At 38.0% G+C, this 26,320-nt stretch overlaps 1 protein-coding gene across 3 annotated transcripts in view; it reads left to right on the top strand.

Annotated features, from left to right (window-relative positions):
- The window catches only part of CAP2 (cyclase associated actin cytoskeleton regulatory protein 2), a 68,269-nt gene that overhangs the window by 4,351 nt on the left and 37,598 nt on the right, over positions 1–26,320 (top strand). The window contains exons 2-4 of one of the 3 annotated variants that reach the window (XM_072924156.1): positions 3,395–3,478; positions 7,551–7,675; positions 11,265–11,365. In XM_072924156.1, coding sequence (XP_072780257.1) covers positions 7,552–7,675; positions 11,265–11,365 — 225 coding nt within the window. In that variant the 5' untranslated portion in view covers positions 3,395–3,478; position 7,551. Of the gene's footprint in view, positions 1–1,664; positions 1,775–3,394; positions 3,479–7,550; positions 7,676–11,264; positions 11,366–26,320 lie in introns of all 3 variants that reach the window. The other 2 variants (XM_030265511.4, XM_030265512.4) reach the window with 2 other exon arrangements.

Genomic DNA, 26,320 nt, shown 5'->3' with positions numbered 1-26,320 from the left:
AAGTAATTTCACACTTTCTGTTTTTAGAGCTTGCAATACCTTTCACTTAGTTTTAACTTCCTCCTTTTTTTCTCCTTTCACATCCCAGAAATACTAAACATTTGTACTTGGTGGAATTTACCCTTTCAGAGAGTTCAAATTCAATTTGTTTGGAACCATGGCATAAAGGATCTTACTGTTTAGTTATTATGAGCTGAACTGAAGCACTTGAATAAAATCAATGCCTACATATAGTATTTTCTTGGTTCAGCAAGGCAGTCTGCTTATATACAGTAATTGGACTTGTGACAGGTAATTACATCGCTTGTAAGGCCTTTAGGATGCTTGATTACATGAAGAGCCTGACACTAATACATAGTAAATGAGGTGGCTAAGAACGCTGCATTTCTGATGATTGGACAGATACTAAAACTCATACACTTCATTGGAGGGAGAGAAGAAAATAAAACCAAGACGAAAGACTATGAGCAGTGGTGACATGAAAAGTGTGCATAAAAGGAATAGGAGAATGTACTTAGAAGCTGGGTTGCCTTGGTTATTTTAAGTCAATCATGCTTACACAAACTGTCAGGCAGTCTTGACTGCTTCGGTATATCATGAAATAATGAACTTGCTCTTTGTGATCACAAAATTCATGACAGAATTATTCAGAAAGGGATAGAAGCTCTTCACAGAACTTCCCAATAATTAGAAAGTGAACTGATACTCAAGGAGATACTAAGCACATACATGAACACATGCCATATTTTAAGGAATTCATATTAAATTATCAGAGGCCTAACTGCAATTTATGTTATTATTACGTTGACTTGTAGACATACAGCTTGATGTGTGCAGTTACTCACCCATATTATGGGACTAAACTGGGATGTGGTAAGAAATCTAAAATGCATCAACAGTCTTAGAGGTATTTGTCAAAACAGTGATTATTTTATAATGCAAGTTTTACTATTTTTCTGAACAATGGGATGAAAAAAGGGCTCTATTCTTTTTCAATATGTTTTTGTAGACAGCAGCCTGATCACTAGGAGAGGGAGAGAAGCAGAGGAGGAGCCAGAGTGCAAACAGAAAATTATGCTTTGTGGTACCAACAGCATACGGCCAGACAAAGGAAAACACTTGGGTTAAATGGAAGAGGTTCAACATGAACCTGCTTTTACTTCTTCTATGCAAATGTTTTTTTGCTTATAAAAAGTAGTCCTTTAAAAACACAGAGGTTATGCCAAAGAAAGAAGTCCACACACAAGATAATTGATGTAGCACACTTTTATGCACAGCCATAAGGAACTCATTCATAGCATAACAGTGGGTTTAACACACACAGTGTGCTACAGAGAGAAATATTTTATGATGAGTACACTAGAGTCAGCCAAGACTTCAGATCAACATCGTAGTCAAAATAGCACATCCATCCACAGAAAGCAGAAGTCATGCAGACATTTCTGTCTTTTTGCTATTTCAGGTATAACCGTCCATCTTAAGAAAAAAAGGTCAAAATTCCAATACTGTTTGATATACAAAATGAACTATTTAAACTAAGTTTAAAAATTAAATAATTCTCTATACTTAAGAATAAATTGCTCCCAAATGAGCTTGTAGTAGATCTAGGGGCAAAACAATAAAAAAGACTTTGATTTGAAACTCAAATCATTCTTCTCACACAGGGCCTTACTGAGAGGTCTTCTGGTTTTATCCAAATTGACATCAGTTTGAGAAGACTCTGTTTACATTCCTCCCCTACAGCTAATGGAAAACAAAACACAAACCATACAAGGTAATGTTCCTATTGGTCTACCAACACATACTTTCTTCTGACCACTGTTCCCTTTGCATTCTCTGCCCAGAAACTTTTAACCCAACCCAAAAAATTGCAAGTGCTCCTCCTTACCACTCAGCCAGTACTGAGTTGCTTCCAAGCTCTGTCTGGGAATGAGCAACTCCTGAGACCCCAAGCCAGTGGGTTATTATTGTCTGAACAAGAACGGGGTGCAGCTGGAATTTGGGTCCCTTGCCAAAGGTGGCAAAGAGGCTGCCTGCTCCAAACAGCTTGGATTTGTAGGTGTTTGAATGATGATATAGGAAAAAGAGCCATTTCAGACCAAGGCTGTCTGTGTTTTTGTCAGCCATTAAGTGCTGTAAGATGCTTTTGTAATTTGAGAGTATATTCAGGAATGCATTTCTCTTCCCTTCATATATGTTGACATAAATTGTACAGAGGAACTCTCAGAGGACACAGTGCTTTGGATCTATAAAATGTTCCTGACTGTCTATCTGATAGTACCAGCTGGCAATCTGGGCGCTTGTGTATTTTATTTCATATCTTAGTAGCAATTTATTAAAAGATTAAGAGAGAAAGGACATGTGCAAGGTGCTGTACTTGCAAGGACTTCCAAGGCAGTGCAACTATGGTAAATACAATTAAAATGCCACATTACTGCCTATATTCTGGTTTAGGCATCTGCCCTTTTTTGGCACATTGAGAAAATCCAAATCTGACATGTAGGATATCAGATGATGTGCATGAGTGAGACCTGGCATCAATTTTCAGGTGCTAGATGAATTTGGAAGAACTGGTACTGAGTGGGGGCAGGGGAGGAAATCAAATAAATAACCAGGTCATTTATTTCCAAATTAAATGAGTGCTAGGAAGTAAAACAAACTGTGGAACTTTGTACTCTATTTCTTGCTGGTGTTTGTGAGAATAATTTCATACTTTACAAGGTAGCACCATTCCTTTGTTCAAAACCCCATTTTTGCATGCCTGACATCATCATATGGTTTTCCCCCCTTATGATACTGTACTGCCTTTCCCTGTGCATTCATTACAACTTGTTTCTTCTTGAGGATGGAGCAATATTGTCCTATGTTGTAAGTCATATACAAGAGTAACAGGAATAGTATGTGTGTGTTTTGACTTACAGTTTGCTGTTTGGGATCAGTATATCAGGAAATTCTAGTCTACAGCCAGGTTTTTTTCCCTTGATAATAGATAAATGGTGCTTTGAGACAGATGGGGAAGAAAGCAGTGATCTCCCAAGGCCTGTCTATAAGAAGAAATACGCTCTTTGAGTTTCAGCATGCTTTGTTCTACCTGGCTTTACTTCTTTTGTGGAAGAAATGACAGATGGTAGTACTACCACATGCCTTTAGCACTCCCAAAAAAGATACCACTAACAGTAAACAGGGCAGAGCTTGGATCATCTGTCATAATTTTGTGCCCAAGAGGCAATTACCAATGTTAGTGCTTAAATGATTTGTCAGTAGATGTGTGTTAACACCTTTCCTGACTCTTAAGTGACCTTATTTTCAGTGAAGGACAGTGTTGTTCACCGGGAGAGCAGCTGGATAAGAATTACATGAGAGTTGAAGCATTGTTATTTTTAACTCTTTATAGGTGGTCAGCACAACTTTGGGAAAAGATACGTGGTTAGCCCTGATAATCACTTCAAGATCAAATCCTTAATTAAAATCCTGACAGGTGAGCTAGAGAGTCTGTCTTGATGTAAAAACATGCTTTATGAGAGTGGAAGCATGCCATAGACATATTTACATCCTCTTTTCTTTAATGTGCAGAGATTTAATTTGACACTGTAAGTAGACCAATCTTATTATTTATTTATAATATAAGCTCCGGTGCTGTACCATGGGAGATAGTACCTTCACAGAGTCAAGCTGTGCCATTTGTGTTCTGATTCCTTTTAAGCTGTGGCTTTGTGGTATCTCTGACCATGCAGAGTGCAGTGTGGAATAAGCAATCAGACAAACAGCTGAATATAGGCCATGAAAACGCTGAAGTGTGTCATAACATGAACCAAATATGTAAATCCCAATATATAGGCAAAGATGTCAGTGTTTAGATTGAGAATGCATGAAGAGACTTTTCATGCTATTGTTCAATGAATGTTTAGAACAGTAACTTTCAATTCCTGTGTTGTTTGTAAGGTAGATAACACTGTCATTTAATGGTAAAGCGAGGTGTAAGATTAGTGTATGTACAACTGCTTGCTCTTTTAGTGTTATGGACTCTAATCACAAAAGTGGTTTTGCACTTTATTCATACATGACAGGCATAACTATGTGTATTCTTATGTGCATGATGTGCATGTACATATATGTATATAAATAGGTGCAAATACGGTGTACTGGGGGTTATATACATGTACAGATAAAAAGGTAGACATAGTGTAAACATGATGATTATTAAGTGTAATATTCTATATAAAAAGAATAACAAGCTGACATCCCTAATATTAGGGTAAAAATGGTTTCTACTTCTGTTTAAAGACTCTAACAATATATTATTCTATGATTGCTGGTGATGCCTGCTTTTGGAAGAATGACGTTGTAGTTCTCCAGTTAATGGGACTAGAATAAAACAGTGAAGAATATAGTGAGTAAAATATTATGTTGTAGCAGGAAAGTATTGCATAAAAAGATCCTTCAGGTATTTGAGCTGGGTTATTCCCCTGAACTTCTGACACTGTAATGTGTATTCTTAGTGTCTTACAGAAAGCAATTTATTGAGTAGTGTATAAGTCTGCTCATTTGTGAGACTCCTTAGACCTCCTGGTGTGTGCACTCGAATTATTGAGTTTGTAATCAAACAATTGGATTCCTTCACAGGGAAAATCAGGCTGAAGAGGCCAAAAAGTAACAGGTCTTCCATAGAAGTTTGTGCACAATTTTTGTGACATTTGATGACATCATCAAGGAAAATTTTAAGGCAAATGAAAAAAAGCCCAATCTACTAGACTGTATCTTCACATAAAGAAAAATATGTACTATAATAAAAATATATTTTAAAATACTGATGAAACTAGTTGACTCTATGCTGTGTTATGTATTAGTATGCTTTGTTACACCATCCAGACTTTAGTGATTGAAAACAGAACTTTTAAAATAGACACCATTTTAGGCTTTTATGTAGTAGGGTAAAATGTGAAAAGAATATACTCATAATCTTTTTTAGGATTAACAGTACTTTGTTTTAAGAAAAGTTTTAATATTCTCAAAGCAGTTTGAATATTCAGAAGCTCCCCTGATACATTAATCTCATTCCTGCCAAGGTATTTGTAACCTTACAAAAAATTTAAGATGTGTTTTTTCTAAGTGAATTGATTTTTCAAACAGAATGGTGCTTTTTGCAGTATAAAGAAAGTATATTGCCAGTGGGTCAAGAGAGGTGATCCTACCCCTCTGCTCAGTGCTGGTGAGGTCACACCTGGAGTGCTGTGTCCAGTTTTGGGCTCCTCAGCACAAGGGAGACATGGAGCTCCTGGAGCAGGTCCAGTGGAGAGATGCAAAGCTGACCAAGCAACTGGGGCATCTCTTTCACGAGGAAAGGCTGGGGGAGCTGGGCCTCTTCAGTCTCAAGAAGAGGCAACTGAGGGGGGAACCTCACCAATATCTCTCAGTATCTGAAGGGAGGGTGCCAAGAGGACAGATCCAGGCTTTTCTCAGTGGTGCCCAGCAATAGTTCAAGAGGCAATGGGCAGCAGCTGATGCCCAGAAGTTCCACCTGAATATGAAGAAGAACTTATTCACTGTGCAGGTGACCGAGCACCGGAACTGGTTGCCCAAAGGAGTTGTGGAATCTCCTTCACTGGTGATATTCAGGAACCGTCTGGATGCAGCCCTGTGCCATGTGCTCTGGGATGACTGCTTGAGTTGGAAGGTTGGACCAGATGACCTTTCTGAGGTCCCTTCCAACCTGACCCTTTCTGTGATAAGACAAGAGAGCCCCTCTGAATTTTTACACTTTGTATGCATACTGTCTAATGTTGTCCTCTTTTGGGGGTTTGATTTTTTATTTAATATAAATAGGAAAACTGCATAAATTCCAGATGAAACTTTCGCACAAGAATGGTTCTCTCAAGGGTTTCATACTGTAAAATCTTCTGCTTCACTTTTAGGTTAAACACAAACCTCATGACATTTATAGAGTAGTCTGAAGGTCCCACCCTGTTTGAAAGCCAGCATGACTCAGAGCACAAGAGCTTTGCACGTGTTTCCACAGTCCTAGCAGTTAATTTCCTCTCATGCTTAAATTTTTAGAAGAAAAATATTATTATATTTTATTAATAAGAATTAGTAGTACTTGTTTGTAGCTGAAAACATTTATTTCCATGGTACTTTGCTTATTAATTATAACATTTAGGCATTCTGTACTGCTGTGGAGACAGTGAAGCACCAAATGTTTGGTTTGGTTGCTGAGTGTTGCATAGTGGTGCAGTTTACTGGAATCTGCTCTTGCTTTTAATATCTCTGCAATACTAGTAGGCTGTTCTTTAGGAGCTAATACATTTACACTTTTGTTCCATGTTTGCCTAACCATTCTAGTCTCCGAGCCATAAAGGGATCAATGTCTTGTGGAAGAACACCACAGGATGATGGCCCTAGAGAGCCTCTGACTCCCTGCTTGCCCCAGCTGGGATGTGCATTGCCCTGTTGCTCCTGCTTTTGCACATCCTGTGCTGGGCAGGGGATGCAGCCTAGTGTGGGGGCTGGGCTGGAACTGGCCACAGGGATCGTGTTAATCAAGAGCCATCATCATCACGTACACCCCTTGCTGAATGTCACTTATCAGGATCAAACACTCACAACCTTAAGTGGGGAACATGTACATTAAACTTCCTCTATTAAATGACAGGGGATTTAAACATAGCTTTGCTTTGCTTACATAACTCTTTTCTCACTCTGCATGGTATATAGCACTTTTTTCCCAAGAGATTGGCCAATATTCAAAAATGTCAATGCCTACACTGCCTCACATGTAAGAGAGCAGATAATCACATTGTGAGGAAAGAAGGCAATGTGTGAGTTGTTAAAAATGTGACCTTATTTCTATTTAATCTTAAATCAAAAGCACTGCAGCAGTACTGCACAAGCAGGCCTCTGAATTTTTTTTTTTCTATCCAAATGTTAATTAGCATTTGATTTTAAAAGCTTGGGAAACTATGGTTCATGTTGGGTACTTCTGTAAGAAAAAAAGTGATCATATAAGAAAAATAAACAGAAGACCTTCTTGGATTTTTGTGTAGTCTTCAGTCAAGTGACTGGGTCATACTACAAAGTATGAAAGACAGAGGTACATGTCAGAATGAACTGTTTCAAAAATCAGAGAGTATTAATTGGGTCTGTATTTTACTTTCTGTAAATACTAACTCAAATCGTTGTAGGCGTAAGATTTTACCAATTACTTCTATGACTATTCCAGTCATCTCAGTATCTGGTTGGGAGCATATATATGCATTTTGTCCTGAGTTGTTTACATGCAGATTGTTAAAAGCTACACTAGCAGTGGTAGGAACCTGCTACTTAGAAGGAAGAACCAGAGCTGAGTACTGATCTGATTCCCTGCTGACAAAGAAGCAAGTTACCCTTTGTCAGCTGCTTCACTGCAACTGATTATGTGCCAGAAAGACAGTGCTTAAAAAATGAGAGTTTTACCATAAAAGAAAAAGTCACAAGATGAACAGAACTGCAACATGAAGCAAGGACTTTACTGAGAGGATTCTAACACTGTTTCTATCCATAATGATATTTTGCAGAATGGCAGAGACTCATGGTTTAATGGAGAGATTGGAGAAAGCGGTGACTCGACTTGAATCATTGTTTTCAGATTCACACAGTTCTGGTGGAATGGAGTGTGATGGCATCAATGGAGTCAATGGAAGTAAGTATGTTATTTTGCAGTACCATCTGTTATTAAAAAATAGCAAATAATGTATATGTTTGTCTTCTAAGAGGGAATGGGATCCCACCACTTACAAATTCTGTATCAAAATTAAGTAATATTTTAAAAAATTTATTTAGAAGTGCCATATGACAAGCTTAGTAGCATGTACAACTCTAAACTAATATGGCCTAGAAAATTCATGATTTTACTGTTTCTTAACTGTACTGTTCGTGTCTCAAGCTTCATTAATCTTTCCATTTTAGCAGTTATATTTACAACTTATATTGTTGTAAATAACTCCCCAGGTGAAAATGTCTGCTTGAGCCCAATTAGCAGAAGAAATGAGACATCCCCTAAATGTACAGCATAAATATTCCTATAGAAGTCACCAATATAAACACTGTTGATTTGCCAGCTCTCTCTGAATTTCATGGTGCAGACCGACTTAATTTGTTTAACATTCTTAATCAAACATGAATTTGTTTGGAAGCATTTGCTTACTAAAGACTGCTATACATCCATGGCCTTACACTGTTAACTCTTGAGCTCTCTGTTTTCAAGTGGTTCTCCAAAGCACTACAGTGGAGAAAATACCAAAAAAAAGCCTATTCTTTGTCTATTCATATCATATCATCAAATCACATTTTTTCATGCCTTAATTTTTGTGGTACCTGAAAGTTATAGGCTAAATAACTTTACATATGTGATACTTCGAAATATGATGGAATAGAAGTGTTCTTTCCTTTCTTCAAAACTTTTTTCATACAGAACCCCAACATTTGTCTCTTTATTAGCTTCATGTTCTTTGCTTTCTGTATTCCTTGCTCCTTCTTGCATTCTCCAGAGAAGAGCACATCCCAGCAGGGACTCTGCTGCTGTACAGAAGCTGCAGTACACATGGAAAGTTGCAGGCATCTTCCTTTACTGCCACAGCAACAAGTGGAGTGTGTGAGCTGCTGTATTGTCCCTTATGCCAGCCGACACATGCGAGGAACATTCCCTGCACTCTTGTGTGCCCTGGGCCTGCACACTGGCAGCTGCTGTGGAGCAGCTGACTGAGAGCAGTATGTTTCTGTGGCAGGAAAGGAGCATCTTCCAGCAGGCTTCCATGGCAGATGAGTTCCAGTCACAGAAAGCTTCAGAAAAAAAGTGCTTGCAGTCCACAGAAAACCTAGGCATCTAGCAAACTGCAGCAAAGTCAGGGAGAAATACAATCCATGTACAAACTGACAAATCAATAACCATAGGAATTGTGCAATTCTCAAAGAATTCAGTCATCTAATGAGTCCATTTAGGTGAATCTGTATTTATCCAGAGCACAATATTGCAGAACCGGGGCTGCTTTCAGAACAACATAACTCACCATGCCAGGTACTTCCATGAAAACTGCTTATATTCTTGACCTGACCTAAGAGCTCAGTCAGGTGAAAAGATTCACCCCCCCAGGGAACCAGAGTCTGAACGCCCCAACAGATCCCTAGAAGAAACCAACTGAGAAGCCTTGTTGAAGTGTGATTATAAAACACACCCACTGGGAGACTGCAGTAAGAAGCTGAGATGAGCAGCACCACGAGGTTCTTGCCTGGCTGCATGGCATCTCCAGGCAGATCTGTCTCACACAAGGACTCAGGAATTAGCTTTGGTTGGTGCAGTTGGTAAAGTCTTCAGTTTGTGTTACTGGTATGTCTACAGAGCCCCAAACACCACTGTGTGTGCCAGTGTCATTGTGCCTCTGCAGAGGTTCACATACTCGCCATAGCCACTGCAAAGGAAACAGTCTTACAGGTCTCTTCTTTCTTTTTCTCCTTCAAAACTGACACTCAAGCCAGAGTGGGACCTTTTTAAAATCTCCAGTTGAAATGGAGGTATATTTCTTTCTTCAGCCGTGACCTCCATCCCCTAAAAGACCATTCCATAATTAGCATTAAAAAAAGAAAAAAAGTAATAAACCTTGGCTTTTCAGTTAATACATTTTCAGAAACAGGATGGGAGATCTGTACCTTTACTGTTTTCCTAAATGGCATTACAATAGCAGAATTGCAAATAAATCATTTCATTGCTGTGCACAGCCCACAGCAAATTCTAGTAAATGCTCCTGGGAGTGAGCTGCATTGAATAGAAAAAAATAGCATAGTTGCTTTCTAACTCTGCATAGGAGAATTTGGCGAACTGTTATGTAAAACTCTGCTCTAAAAGGAAAACGTTACAATGATTCTTTTGGAAACGCACAGATTTTGAAAAAGAACATAAATAGGCTTTGGAAAGTGTCTCCACAGCTGAAACCTTTTGTGCATTAGGTCATTTGAGGGGTTTACACACAAACACTCAGCATGGAAGAAAGCCCAGAAATTCTTCAGAATTATAGGTGAATGGCATCAAGAGAAGAATAGGAGCCTTGAAATCCCACCTAGCTGACTAACTACATTTTCTTTTCCACACAGGCCACTGCAAACTCCAGTTGCCAGAGCCTGTCTTTTATTCTGTCACAGAGCCAGATGACTCTTGTGGAATAAAGAGGGCTTTCATGACTATGAATTTGGACACAATTGTTATATAGTGCCAAAAGGTTAAAGCAAATTCTCTGGGGAAAGCCTGGTACCTCTTCAGAGCAATCTTCAGGATTTATTAATGAGGGAGAGGGGCAGGGAAGAATTTTTGCCTTGTTCTCTCATATCCAACATATGTCATAGATTCATATGTGTGTCATTCATGCTGGATCTGGCAAAGGTTCTGAGGCACAGACAAGACATGAGGGAGTAAAAGGAGGGTTGGAAAGCATCCAAGGAAAGATTATTTTTGCTATCTTAGCAGGTACCACATAGTGCCATGTAGAAGCCAGGTGCTTAAGAAACTGATGCCGATCTACATTTTCTGATTGTTCACTTAATCAGGAAACTGCTCTGTGTACCATATAGAAAATAGCAGCTTTATTCCTCTTCTATAATGTATAGCATATATATAGTCAATGGGGTATGTCGTCTGGAAGACTTGTTTGAGCTTTCTTTATTCGATGACAGTTTCACACAAGGTGAGACAACAAAATGAGGAGATTACAAAGCTGTATCTCACTGCATAAATCTACTGTCAACATATTCCAAAGACTCTCTTACTGGAAATGGAATTAGTTGCTATTAAAAGCCACCAAACATCACAGAGATCTTCAGGAATGGAGTATTATAAAAATAGTTGTTAAGTACAGTGCAGGTTCTTTTTAGGAGATAATATTTGGTTAAAGTACAATAGGGGAAATTTGTTAAGAGAATTAGACTTTTCAGGTCACTCCTTTGAAGGGCTGAGAGATGTTTGTTTTAGCATGTGTTAAGACAAAAGAGGCTTCCCATTACATTATACACAGGAAATTCTCTTACAGGTTCCTATTCAAGTTCTAGCAAGAGCAGGATTTTTTTCTCTTCTTTCTATCTAGGACAAAAATAATTTTACATCCTTTTCCACTGATTTAATAAATCAGAAATTAAGTTACAGCAATCTCCTAATTTTCTATGATACACCTCCTCCATCTGCTACACATGTCCTGTGCATGATATACTTCATGAACCCATTATAATCAAATGTTCTTCCTCTACAGGCCTAGCACCATATGTGGAAGCCTTTGATAGGCTGCTGAATGGAAGTGTTGCTGAGTTTCTCAGGTACAGCAAGATTCTTGAAGGTGATGTGAAGACACATGTAAGTATTTACTCAGATTTGGAGATGATGGAAGTGTACAAGTCTTACAATCTGTGTGATCAGCCTTGATTTCTGAGTAGAGGAGTGTAATAGCAGAACAAACTCTAAGTTACTAATTCCTGTAGTAGAGATAGCAGGCATAACACACTGAGTACACTTGGTTCAGGAAGGGCACAAGGTTGTATGGATTCATAAGAAGAGATTCCTTGCCTTCTACAGCACCAAAGTTGAACACCATAGAATGCAAAATATATAAATATTTTAAGTCACAAGCAATTTGAATAGTTTTGTTGTCTGCTGAGCTCTTTGCAGGACAGGAGCACAGTTAAGAACATGTGCTAAGAATTTAGTAGCAAACAACAGGTGGGCCCAAGCAATTGTAACTTCCTGTGGTTGTTTTCTAGGTATGTGTATCATCGTTCCAATTAATATATAGATTTTGTTCTGGTTGTTTGTTTTTATTACTCACGTCTCTTTCATTTGTAACAATGTAGCAAACTAAAAATGATTCAGCCATTCAAATGACCTTTTGTTAAAAACATAAGTTGTAGCAAGGAAGTACTATGGTATCATTTTCATCATGACAATACTTTCTAACCTTATAATCTTAACCTTTTGATCAGAACTTGTGTCATTTTATTTTTCTAAGCTGGTCTTCCCTAAAATGGGTGGTGATAGAATTGGCAAGGGATGGACTCATCTTACCAACAGCTTACTAATACATATTTTGCAAGAAACAAAATAACACCCCACACATAAGAGAGCTGGGGTTAGTGCAAGCTGGATCTGAAGGAGTGTGAAGCTTTTGACATCAGGTCTTCCTCTGTGTCTACGGTTCCCAGTTGATTGCTTCTTCTTTACATTACAACACTGTAGCCGGAAAAACATGCAGTCGTACAAGCTAGAGATTCACGTTGCAAGGCCAGCATAAATAATCTTCAGGACAACCAAAGCAACCAGTCTACTTACAGAGAAAGATGATGATTATTTTGTGATCTGTGTTTTTTTCTGTGGTGTTACATGTTCTGGTTTGAAGGACAGAGTTTCTGACCTAGTTAGGCCTAGAAAATAGGAGGGAGTAAGGAGACCAGGCAATCCTAGATGATCTTTGTTTTCCAAGGAGATGCTGCACTCTTTTTTTATTTGAAAAAGCCTAGATGATTATACTGTAAGCTACAATATATGTACTTTGTTCTTCAGAGAGACTAGGGGAAAATAAATAAATGAGGGTTGGAGGAAGAATTATGAACCTAACTGAACAGAGAATTGCTCCCTGGAAAGGACTGATTCTAGCTTGGTTTTTACTTTCATTAGATATCATTATTTTGCAGTTGATTTCTCAACAGTTTAGATCTGAGTGATACAAAAATAGTCTTATGACCAATACTAAGCAGGGAAAGAGATTGCATTTAGCATTCTAAATTGTTAAACCCTTTTTAATAGTGTCTTAATACACACTATCTGTAAATGTTTAAATCATTAAATCAGTAAGTGTATTAATTTATGCATTTGTCACTATTTCATACTCATAACTGAGTCCATATAAAAGATTATTAATAATTTGTCAGCCAAGTCTTTGGACAGTCCCTAGCATATTGCTGTTGATAGTGTAATGCAAGCTGTGATCTGGAGTATTTTTTAGTGCTATGAGCTTAGACATTGCATTAGCTTTCTTTACATAAAGAAACTTGTGATTCTGTTTGCAGCCTACTAAATATTCTGAAATCTTAGATTCTACATTTACGACTGTGGTTGCCTTATGCTCATGCTTATCACTGAAGCAACATCTGTGCTTTACCTTAACAAGTGGAACAAAGAGTATTTTTCTTCTGGGTGTCCTATAGACCATGTGTCCTCAGCATTATACTTGCAGCTGCTGTCTCTTTCACATAATGAGCTGAAGGGAAGGTTGTATTTTATTTCAAAAAACACCTGTTGCCTTGAAAAACCTCACATACCTGACAGACCAGAATGGTAATATGAGAGAAAGAGAGACTTCATATTATGCTAAAGAAATGAGGGATTTAACATGATGTGTTTCGTGCTGATGGCTGTAACGATTGTGTGGCTTGTGTGCCTGGCAAAAGGAAGAATTCAGATACAAGTGGTATCTGTTGGGGAGCCTTGTTCCTATTTTTTCAGCATGCTGTACTCTAAAAAAGTCTGTTAAAAGAGAACAAAACAAACAAACCACAAAAAAAGAACTAATAGCTAGCTTCTGGCTCTCTTAAACACAGCAGCACAGTGGGTTTTACAAAGATTAGTTTATCAGATTTCTGCTTAGGCTCATTCTTGAGAGCAACATATTTCTCATTCAAATTACAGTACATATAGGGGTGAATCTCTGAGGTCAACTGCAGTGAAAAAATTAACCACTTTTTAAAAGTCAGGGAGAAAGGTCAGGCTTTTACATACTCTATTTAAAACAAATTACCCTAACCAGCTAAGATATTTTCCCTGTGTTCTGTCACTGTGGAATAAAGATCTGATGTTCATATGGATATTTCTATGAAATGTAAAGTCCCCTACAGGCACAGATTTTATGAAACCACTTTCTGCTGTCCATGTCATAACTGTAGAGCATGTGAAGTCAGTGAAAGAGTGAATGTGGCCAGGACTGCTACCAAGCAGCTGTCTTTGGCCTGACATACCAGTGTCTCAGAGGCTGTCACCAACCATTACATGCTGTAACAACCCTGAAGCTGACTCACCATATGTGCCAACACCAAAAACTGTCCTTCTGTCAGAATGAGGGAAATTCAAAATCAGTATAAAACAGATTGTGACTCTACAGCATAGGCCATGAATCTAGCGCTGCAGAAAATGTGTTACGGATGACTATGAGCTGCTTGTGGAAGACATAAATCTACCTTTAGATTGTGTCCCAGAGAGGAAGCTGGGTTCAAGTAGGTTTGATGGGCTCTTCACCTTGGCAAAGCAAAAAAAGCAAGACTTTAGAAGGCTGAGAAACAGTTTTTTGTAATGTGTTTATTATGAATTTCTTCACATTATTTTTGTTTATGTGCTATCTCAAGTGGTGGAATACTTTGGCTTGAATTTGAATAACGTACCAGATGAGACATCAAGATAGGAAGAGAATGTACTGGTTCTACAAGAGAAGGATAGATAACCTCACATTTCCATATTTTAGTATTTTATGTGGTACAGAGCAGAGCATAATTGCAGCCTTCTGTCAAACACATAAGCTAATACTTGCCTTTTTAAAAAAATGTTTATTTGTAAAAATCTTTTAACCTCCTAACCCCACCAGTAGAAAGAACAGATTGTCTCTGTGATTCACTTATGTTCCTTCTTCTCTCATCCAAGCTATTTATCTTGGAATGGAAAACTATAAAAATATGGATGCCTTTTCCCTCCTTTCTTCTATCAACTTCCAGCTGCTGAAATGTGGAGCTCAAAACAAAAGCTCAAAGAGCTTGAAGCATTAAGAAATGCAATTGCTCCTTATTCTGCAGCAAGCAGCAATTCAGTTGTTCCTTATTGGAAGAGAATTTGGATGCAATCCATTACATGTATGACTGCATGAACAAGGTAGCACCGAGAGGTAATTCACAGCACATCATCCAATCCGCAGGAGTTCTCTGTGTGCATGCACTTGTTTCTTGTCATGGTGAGCAGAGAAAGCAATATGCACTCCATAAATGTCGTATGCACACACCCAGAGAATTTATTTTCTTTATCCATTACATGAAAGCAGTGACATTCTTCTCTTCTTCCCAGTAAAGTCCATGTAAATATAAAGAGAGAGCTGAAAGCAGGAGATACAATTTATGAGATACATATGCACTTTGCAAAGTGCCACTCTGGTTTGGACTATCAGTGAAGTTAAAAAATCCTACCTTCCCTTTTTTTTTTTTTTTTTTTTTTTTTCCAAAAGAGTAGTTATGACACATGAAATAGCTGCATGTTGTCTTTTCATGTGAGAGATGCTGAAGAATGAGTCAATGACATTCATAGCCCTGAACTTTGAGCAGGATGTGCTGATGTCTATGCTACACCAAAAAAACCCCACTTTTGCACTTTATCTTAGCTATCTAAATGCAGACTAACAAACCCATTATATGACTGATTCCTCATTCACAAGGCAATTTGCTTACAGGGCAATAGAATGCACAAGTGTACTCTCGTGTTCATCCTTTGTGCTCAGATCTGTGCGGTTTTAGGCATTGTGTTGAAAGTTGAATTAGAGCTCAGAGAGGAGGATGATGTCAACAGCCTGAAGAGAAGCTTGCTGTCAGGCTGCCTTTGCATTTCTGTGAGAGATATTTTCTGCTACATGGAATAAACACCAAACCAAGGTACTGCTGCAGGACTGGGCAAAATGGAATACATAAAAAAAAGAATAAAAAGACAGATATTTTTGACAGCATACAAAGTGCACTCAACTGAGAGAAAGAGTCTCACAGTGTAGAAAATGGTAGTGCTGTCCACCAAAAGGGATAATAAAATCATCAGCCTTGGAAATCTGTCAGTGTTAAAGTTGATTTTGTAATGCTAAGATACTTCTTGTACTACAAGATACTTCATAACATGAGGAATAAAGAATATTCACTTTAATAGGAGAAGAAAGATGTAAATGCAATATATACAATTTAGCCGAGAGTCTAATTTCAAGGTTAGTTTAGAAAAACCTGACTTTTCTAGGAGTTTTACAACTTTTGATTGCTCTGTTCTAAAGGAGAACTTCCCATGTGGCCTAGCGATTGAATTTGGCTTTCAAAACAAGCAGGATTTATTGAAGCAGGACCATGTGGTATGCAGACATGCTTGCACCTGTTGGACTGTAAGACACCTGTTTGGGAATAAAGATGCCTCCTGAGCATGAAGGACCTGTGCATTCCAAGTCTAGAACACCACCCCCTGAAAGAGTAGGAGTTTTTCCAACAATTTTGATGGGACCTGGATCAGGCTGTTAGTTTCTTGACACTGACATTGCAGTAAGTAACACTTGTTTTTCTTATTATTTAAAAAGGCAAGGAAGAGATAAAAGTCAAACAAGTATTGAAAAATAAATGCCACAGTGGCCAATACTGGGCTTTTAGTTGTGTATTGCTGGCACAAGAAACATGCACCTGTAAAATTAGGGGGGATGGTGGTGGGAATATATAATGAGAACATTCCATATGGCATTTAGTCAGAAACATAAGAAATCAGAAACACAAACATTCAAGGCTGTCAGGAGTTATTCACAACCTGTTTTCATGGGGTTTCTTTGCATATGGAGTAGTTCCTGACTTAATCCATAAGCAGTTGATTTCAAAGTAGTGCAGTTGATCAGGGACCATTACAGGCCATTTTAGACCAAGACCTAAAACTATTGCCCCTAAAAAGGATTTTATGTGTATATGGTTACTCAGTACAATGGGATTTTCTGATCTCCCAAGGATGCTAGAAAAAGGTATCATAATGATTTGAGTGGGGAAACTTCATATGCAGTGTGAAAACAAAGAAAAATCCATCATGTTTGCCCAAGAAAATGTTAGATAAGTTGCTCTTATGAAAAAAATATGATTGTGAAGGGTTCTTTGATTGACCAGATGAATTCAGAATAATATTCAGTGTTCAGACTAGATATAAGGTCCATGTTTTACCAATCAATTTACTTAATGAATGGAGCAATTAATCAATGCATACATTGCATTTTTGGCCATTTGAAGTAAAAGTCAGAACTGATCATATGCTTTAGCTCATGCTAGTTTTGCTATCCCTATAAAATTTTTTCATTGAAGCCCTTTAAGAGAATATTTGAGTCAACTGGCAGGAAACCAGTTTTTCTTGGTCATTTTCCAGGAGAAGCAGTGTACAGACTAGAGGCATAAGAGTTCCACAAGTTGAAAACCACTGCGTCAGCTTAACCAAAAATCATAAGGTGATAAAATTACATGGCTAAAAGAATGAGCTAAATCACAGATGGCTTTTGGAGTGTGAACCACCTACACTCGCAGCCACAAACACAGTGTGAGAGTGTCTCCATGAGCCTGTTGCAAAGCCATTGCCTAGGACACTTGCTGTTGTAAAGTCAGGAGAAAACTTATTAGGGAGGCTTGGATATATGGAGTTGGCAGAGAGCCAGGGTCCATGAGGAAGCCTTGGTAAGGTAATCAGACTTTTACTTTTCTCTCTGATTCAAAGCAGTCCAGTATCTAGAGAGCGTAGGTGCTCAGGTACTCAAGGTCGGAACAGTGAGGTGTGTGCTTCTCACAGCAGTAATTTCTAGTGAACCACTGCCAAGTTACACTTTCTTGACCATCAGAAAAATAAGGACAGCATGAAACTCTTGCGACTGAAATTTTTTTTTACTGGTGCTCATAGTTCTTATTTCTCTAGTGAAAATATGAGTTGGAGTAGTAACGTAATTTAAACCTATTTGTTTCAATCTGAGAAATATGAATTATTTTTTTCCCCTTTTTTTTTTTTCTGTTTTGGGACAAATGCTTGAATGATGTCATTTGTTGCTACATGCTATGAGTAAGTCTTTTATAATTTTCAGTCTCATTCTTTCTGAAGAGCACATGTACACTCTTTTCACTCATCTGCCTCCCTATCCCTGACCTGCTTTTATTTTGCTAGTTGGTTGCAACTGTTTTGAGTGTATAGAAATGCTGGGCTTGGAAACTGAGAAGGCTGTTCATTGTCATCAGCAAAAAAACAAACAATGAGCTCAGAATCTGGCTCTTCAGTCAGTTTCTAGTAAAAAGGAGTTCAGTGAATAATGAGAATTAAGCCACAAGGGAAACCAGTGTGTGGTTTGAATGTTGTTTTAAATAAGCTGGGAGTGCTGTCAGAAGTGATGAGGGTATAATGTGGCCACAAACGTGCATTGCCTCTTTTTATCCAGTATGAATTGCATGATCAATATGGTCACATTTCTGAATGTGGAAGAGTCCATTAGGATAGATTAAACCATGTCACTGTCATTCCTAACTTCTTTTAGTCTACTGACACCCATAAATGGAACTATGTTTTTCCACAATTAATCTGCACTGCAAATCAGTTTAAATATTGGTGCAGAATTTCATAAGTTTAATTATGTGTTTTATCCCAGAGATATCATAAAAAGATTCGTTAAGCATCTTTATGTAGAACTTTCAGGCTGAAATATTTCTTTCTTGTTGCTTTAATGCATGTTCTGTTTTAAAAAACACCTTGGTTCTGATCTGCTTTTTAATCACATACTTGCCTTTCAGAGAGGCTGAGGTTCCCTCTCCAAGTACATGTCAGCTTTTGTTATTTAGCACCTCTGAAAAGGCAAATAGGGTTCAGGTGTGAAGAAATACTAAAATATTACTATAGATGTCTGAGCTTTAAGTTTTGAACTAACTTTCAGGTTAGCAAATTTTGGTTGGGCACCTGGGATTCTTTCAAGGTGATGAAAGTGAAGGTGAGTTTACAGGGAGACAAGTTCTGGCACTTTTAGCCTTTGAGTTGCTTTCAGAGAGCTCCACGGGACTACTTGCAGAGTGAGGTGGCAATGTCACCAGTTGTCTTGAAGTGCATGAGAGGCAGAACATACAAAAAAGTCTTTTCCATATAAGAATCTATTTGTCCAAGCTTTCTCTCTAAAGGCAGTAGAATTTCTTAGAAATCAGTGTGTCTCCAGTCTTTTTCAGGCAACTTGTCAGACAAAGTCAAGATATCACTTTTTCAGAAGGCTGCTCAGTGATAACTGTTAGAAGAATATTTATGAAGTAAAACCTTAAGAAGTGCTATAACTTTATTCATTTACAGAGAGAAGCATCTGAACTTCCTAGAATTTGTATTTGTTAAATCAGGGACACATTTAAGGCCTGTGAAATTTTAAAGTCTTTTTTGAAATTTCAAAGTCTTTTTTGAAATTTCCTTTCTATGGATTATTTGGACCTTTACTGAGAAGGGCTTCTGACAGAACAGCTGGTGATAGAGTGGGGGTGCGTAGCAGCAGCCTCAGGGGCAAAGCAGCCCATCAGAGAAATAACCAGAGTGTCTGCAACCAGCACAGCAAAAGCATGTTTGTGCAGATCACGAGACCTGCAGGCCCCGAGATCTTTGTGGTTCTCTTAAACACATGGCTTAAAACATGTGTTCCATGGAGGAAATACAGATTTGCTTTTCCTCAGGGAAATGAGGTCTTTCCACAAATAGTTCCTCAACACTGGCAACCAGGTCCTCCAAAGAACTGAGCTCAGATGTTCATGGGAAAGAAAAAAGGCACCTGAATTTAAAAAACTGTTGATCTTGGTAATAACGAAGTTTAGACTTCATTACTTCAGTGCATTGTATGCAGTTTCTGTTTACTTAAAGAAGTAATACACTTTTCCAGAGATGCATAATGTAGCTCCAGGTAGCAGGAGAAACTAGAGGCTTCAAAGGGCTGTGAAACTTCAATGTACCCCCCTTTCTGTTCTTTGGTGAAATCCTGAACTGAGATGGTTTCCCTTTGACACCACTCTCAGAGAAACCTGCTTTTTTTTTGTAGGCTAGTCAGGATGAAGAGCTGTAAGAGCTCTCAGGAAGACTGTGGGCAACTTCCTCCCTGTGCAGGTTGGGGTGCTTTCTGTCTACTCTCCCTAATACAGATTACAAAAAAAAAAATATACCATTTTGTCATGGCATAATCTTTGACATGTGAGACAAAGAATATTCATGTAATATTTAAATGTATTCCCCCTGGAAAAGCCTTTTACCTCAGGAGTCCTGGGTTATTTAACAAAATGGAGGCAGGTCAAATCTCACATAACATACAGTATTGACAGTCTTTGGGTATTAGAAACTCCAGCCAACAATGGTGGCCTGGTATTTAAGTGACGAAGAAAAGCCATGTGTTCTTACGGTGGTTTTATGCTTGTTTTTAAAATGTTTGGCTCTTTTTATCTGTTGTTTGTTTCTATGGTAATCACTAATGACATATTACAGAGGCAGAAAATGACAGCACAAATCCTACACAGCTGACAAACAATTTTGTAGCTGTATCTGGTCTATAGAGAAGCACCAGGGACCAGGTGCTTACGTCTAGATCAGGTGCTGCAATGTGATAATAGCATCCTTTACTTCTACTGATGTGGAGGCCTTTAAATGTAAAAACATGTCTGTGTGCTGTGCAGTGAGATGGCTTAGAAATCTCCGTCATGTGTCTTGGCCCTTTGCAGAAGTCTGCAATGGAAATGGCAAACTTGAATTCTTGAACATTTTCAAACCTGCTCAGAAAAGAAAGGTGTTGTAAAACCACCAACACTTTAGTCTGTAAATAGATCACATCTTGAATAATTAGTGGACTTTTTATTTGTGCACACAATTCTCAGTATTTTTCTATGCTGAATCTTCTGGAATCCCTAACTATCATTACATTACATCTGTTTTTGGAATTTCTCTGTAAAAGTTGAAATGAACAGAGGTCAAGAGAGTAATAGATTTTTGACTGCTGTCGAAGAGATTAATGAAGAATTTGTCAATCTAGAAGATAAGAAAGCAGCCTGAGCTTTAGGACAGCATCATCTAGTCAATAGCTTTGGTCTGGTCTTGTTCTTCCTCTCTTACGGGTGGCAAAGGTTATTTGAGATGTTTCTGGAGAATATGATCTTCTATTGCTTCACTTGGCAGTAATAAGTAGCTTGCAATGGCCCTAAAGCAAAATATTTATATCCATTTGAAGCAGTGACAGATGGACAAAATAATTGACTATTTCTGCTACTACTAATAATTAATTACTTAACAAAGCTGACATTTAAATAGTATTCATTATCTTTTAAACTTAATAGTCCCTTGAAATCAATCAGAAAAACACATGTCATTCAAAACTGAGAGAGTTTAGAGGAAATTCTGGGACACTGTAGCAAACTTTATTGGTGCAAATGGTGCAGAATATGTATATTCTTTACCCAAGGCAATAATACTGAAATTAATGTAAAAACAACTGTTGTGGCTTGAAATATTGCTTTACTCCAGTTCATCTATACACTTCATGTTTCAAATGGAAAAATAAAATGGCAGCAAAAATCTACCCCAAATGATTCTATCCATCTTACATCATTAATTAGCACTGAGAGATCTTAAAGAACAGTATGGTTTGAACTCCGCCAGAAGTAAGAGCTCTGGGTGGTTTAAGTCACAGTGAAGTTTACAAAAAATTGAAGTTAATGAACTGAGATACAGATGCTACTCTGAAACAAGTAATACTGTGCACAGTTACATGATGCAGTGTTTAATACACTGGCAGATAGAAACATCCAGAGAGACCAGCACCGATACAATTGATAGCACTGATTGGTACTGTACTGACTGTAGCAATGCTGAGAAATTTGAACAAAAAGATTTTAATATAGACATAGCCATAAAGGCTGAAAAACATAAAAAAAAATTATTATAGGGGACAGCTAATTGCTGATAGTCAATATATATGTCTGAAAGTAGAACAGAAAATATCTCAGGTAGTGTCTGGTTCTTTGAAGACCAATGGCAAATCTCCCACTGACTTAAATTTTGACTTGAATTTCAACCCTGTTTTCTGTATGGACCAGTGAGAGAAAGGTGACAGTTTTTTTCTTTTTTACTTTCCATTTTCCAGAGTAAAAAGTGCTCTGTTTGGCGAACTGCCAGTGACTCTTTAAGGCTTGGTCCAATTTTTTTAAATCTCTATCAGCCAATTAGCTGTTCAAAATAAATGCTGTCTCTTTCGCTTGCCTGGGTGGTTTCTATAGCAGCCCCATCTTGACTTAAACTCTGTTCTTTTTCCATTTCTTTCCTCTCCCTTCAAACCAGCAGCCACTTTACCACTTCACTTTGAAGAGGCTTTTGAAAGCAAAATGTAAAAGACAAACTGAGTCTCTTCCTGTGGTAGTGCTGTCCCTCTTAGAGAAAGGCTGGGGTCAATGAAACTCCAGCTGTAGTTTTCATTTGCTGAAATGAAAACTACAGTCAGTCATTGTATCTTTTGCTAGATTCAAAGGACCCATAATTATTTCTGCTGAAAATAGATTTTGAACTCAGGACCACTAAATCCCATTTTTCCCTTGTGTCCTCTTTACTATCTAGAACTGTATTTTGATTTGCTAATTATCTCTGTTAATGTTAGCATGTATATATAAGCAGATGTGTAATATTCTCCAACAGAAGTCCAGTAGATTCTGATGTTTACACTGTGCTTTTAAATGCTATGATTTTGAGGAAATACAGTAGTAAATACAGCAACATTTGACAAATTCAATATTATAAGGTCAGTAGGGTAATTTTCTTGACTAAAACTTCATTAGGAAATGTTATGTTTGTTTCTCATATTTCTATTTAGTTTCATTTTTTTTTCAACTAGTGAATTTACATGTAACTTGAGATCTGAGTACATGTGCCTGTTTGTTCTTGTAGCTTGCTTGGCACATAATTAATATTTACCTTTATTGGTACTTGCAGAGTGAAGGTCAACTTAGATTGAACAGAACATTTAAAATGTGAAAGAGGCAGATCCATGTGCTCTGGAGAACTGAACCTCAGCAAAGCAAACTGGAAATTTTAGCTGCAGGTCCATTGCATCTACATCTACTCAGTTTGAAACACTGCAAGTTTGAGTGGAATTTGTACTCATGCTCCTTCAAGTGGGTCAGCGGCATTGTCTTCATCAGACATCTCTCACAGAGCCGCTGGCCATTTTTCAAGCAGTGGCTTCTGACAAATACCAGAAGTTGGCATTATGTTATGACAGAGAAGGTTAAACCAGTTGCTATTTAAAAGATTATTTCTAAATACATATGATTTCTCCATTAACCTTCGCAGGCTTAACTGAGAAGAGGCCAATCTGTGCTGTTACTGCAGTGGCGACAGAGATCACTCACTGTAGTCAGCCACAGGTTTCCACAGCATGGAACTGGGCTGTCATGGCACACATGTCAAACTTCAGCTCTTCCAGCCATATCGGTCACCTGAGTCAGCTGTCAAACAGACCTGAGGTGAAGGATGAAGGTGCATTGTTCCACACTTTACCAGTGGGGAAATTGGGGTAGTGCATGGAACTCCACATGGTCCTGGAATTCAGATCCAAAGTCACAGCGATCTCCTCCAACCTCTAGAACAATTTGCTAAAAGCAAAGTAGGAAATGCTTTGAGGAATTTGCTTCCTTCAAAATATTCACCTCATCTGAGGAATCTGTATGATGATTGATGTGTCTGTGTGAAATCCCAAGAATGCCAAAAGGATTACCCAAAGTTTTCAGATATCAATTTTCTGTTGCTCCAAAACATGTCCATTTTTGTCTGCAGGTAGATGTGCGCAAGTTGGTCGTGTACTCTACTCTGATAAATTTACTCATTATTCCTATACTATTTTTGATACTCAAGTTTCATTACTGTAATTGAATATAACTGAATTAGTTTCAGCTGATTTGTTCTGTAGCAGTCTTGTCTGAGCCACATAAGCTGTTGAGAAAGATCCCCTCTTGTGTGTTTTCACTCATTAGTCTTTGCTGGTTTTTGAGGGGGGGGGTCTCATGAAAGAGTCACCTCCCTCCAAAATTATAGTGCTGCCTGCTTAGTTATACAGCCTGGCTGCTAAGCACAAGGAGGTAACGATGAAGTGTAATGTTTGAAAGACTACACAAAAGAAGTGGAATGGTGATAGACTGAACGAATGCATTCTTAATGAGAAGAAGCTCTTCTGTTGCTTTGAAGGGATGCAGGCAAAGAAGGCATGCTCAGAAGCAGTAAAACTCTGAAAGCTGTTTTTAATGCTGTTGCAGAAAGAAGGAAGTCACTGAATTCTTATAAAATTCTCTTGTGAAATGCAAATACTGTGTTAGTATGATCGTTTTATTAAGATTTGTATTGAAAGATGAGCAATCTGGCTGCTCTGATCCCTACACAGTTAAAGGGTTTTGGGAGTGGATAAATTTTGGGCGCCTAGCACAAGCCTCACAATCAAGATATGGTCTACTGAAAACTGCATGTTACAAATGTCTTGTAATAAATTTTGGATAATAGAAAAATGCAAGAAGCCACCATTTAAATGTAGCACAGGTAACTCAGAAGAGTGCTACCTATGCCTTGTGTGCACTCAACAGCACAAGATTTCTTAAAGACAATTCCCAGATATTTTGAGAAAGTGGCCTTGGCCACACTCTGCAGTAGAGAAGGAGAAATAATACAGTTCTGGAGTAATACAGTAATACAGTTCTGATTCCACATCCGGCAATAGTTTTCACATACATAAGAGGCATAGTCAAGGAATGTCAGTCTTTTAGGAACATCAGTGTGTATCATCCAGTGGTCTGTCTCCAGCTCTGACCAAATTCCAGTGCTTCATCAAAAAGAAATGAACAATGAGACAAGAAACCAGTTGTTACTTTGCACTCAGAGTGGAGAAAAATAAATCCTCTCCAGCCTCCATAGTGACCACCGGGATCCCAAAAGTGTGTATTTAATGCAGAGTAGACAAAGTGCCAGACACAGTTTTCAAACGTCATCAATGTTACAGTTCAGTATGTGTTCAAGAACTCAATAAACAATCTTAACTTTCTATATCTAAGGACTCTTTTCTCATGTTTATGATCTGTTTGATCAGATCTGTCTTAAAATAATGCTACCTCTTGGAGTTTGAAAGATCCCTTCTGAACTTCACTTTTTGCATTGCTGTGTATCGAATCTTATAAATTTGAGACCACATTTACTCATGGCCCAGTTTTCAGACCTGTGATTATGTGCTGACACTACCATTTTCTTCACTTTGTACTATTTGCATTGTCTGTGAGAAATAATTATCATACTCCTCAGGCACGCTAAGAAAAATAAGTGAAACTCAGATTTTATCTTCATGTGACAGTTACTTGTTGCTTTAAAAATCCAAGTAGCTTGTTTCAGCATCAACTCTGATTTAAGCTCATCCTTTTTTTAACACAGGTGACTATATTAATTCTGTGCTCACAATTCCAGGGGAGGGTCTCTCTGATGGTACTAACACTTCTGCAGATTTACTAAATATACTTTGCCACATCATCTGTAGAACTGCATACGTTCTTTTCACAAACCCACCTTCCTGGCTTTCATCCTTGTATTTTCCAGTCTTCAGCATTTCCATTTAATAATTTCCATATTTACACACAGAACTATGCACTGTTTTAAAGAGGCACCAGAAGGATTGATAATTCTATCCAGTTCATATTATCTGTGCCAACAAAATTGTCTTACTCTTCTTAAGTGATGAGTCTTTCTTGACTGTGTTAAAACCTCCTAACCTTGGGTTGCCCAAGAATCTTATGAGTGCACACCTGATTCTTGCTCTTATGACACTAAGGAGCATATTGATTACTCCTAAAATTAATCCCTGAGAAACACAACCTAGCAACTTTCCTTCTCTCAAGTAACACCATCTGTAATATACCTTGTTATTGCCTCTGCTTATCCAGCTTATTATCCAACTAAAGAATTTTAAATCTAATTTGTGCCATTTCCACTCAGTGTGTGAGTTTCCCATGAGGACCCACAATAAGAATTTTATATGATACCCAGATATACTAGATCTGGCACATTATCCTTATCTAAGAAATAATTATTTCAACCAGAGGTAATCCCATTGTAATTTCTACTGCTTTTCTTTTCGTGTGTTTTAATCACTTGTTTCAATCTGGTTTAAATGTTCATGGTGCTGAAGTCAAGCTAGCAGTCATGATATCACTTGACATAAATTCCCTCCCTCTTCTTGGGAATATTTGCCCAATCCATCATTGCATATTTCTGTCATCTAGTACTATCTCCAAATAATATATATTTAAGATATTTGCTATTTGTGCTTCCATCTGCCAGTGTCCTCAGTAGTCTGGAAAAAAGATAATATGGACCCAACGATTCTGTCACTGAGCTGCAGATACTTGACTTCCCTTTCAAATAATGTAATTCTCATTGATTTGCCATCATTCTCCTTGGCTACTCTTTCAATATCCTTATGTACATCGACTTCCTTGAAATTAGGGAAGAGCATGT

This window comes from Taeniopygia guttata, chromosome 2 (genome assembly GCF_048771995.1).
Source record: "Taeniopygia guttata chromosome 2, bTaeGut7.mat, whole genome shotgun sequence".
Lineage (NCBI taxonomy): Eukaryota > Metazoa > Chordata > Aves > Passeriformes > Estrildidae > Taeniopygia > Taeniopygia guttata.
This window is presented reverse-complemented; position numbering and strand designations above follow the sequence as displayed.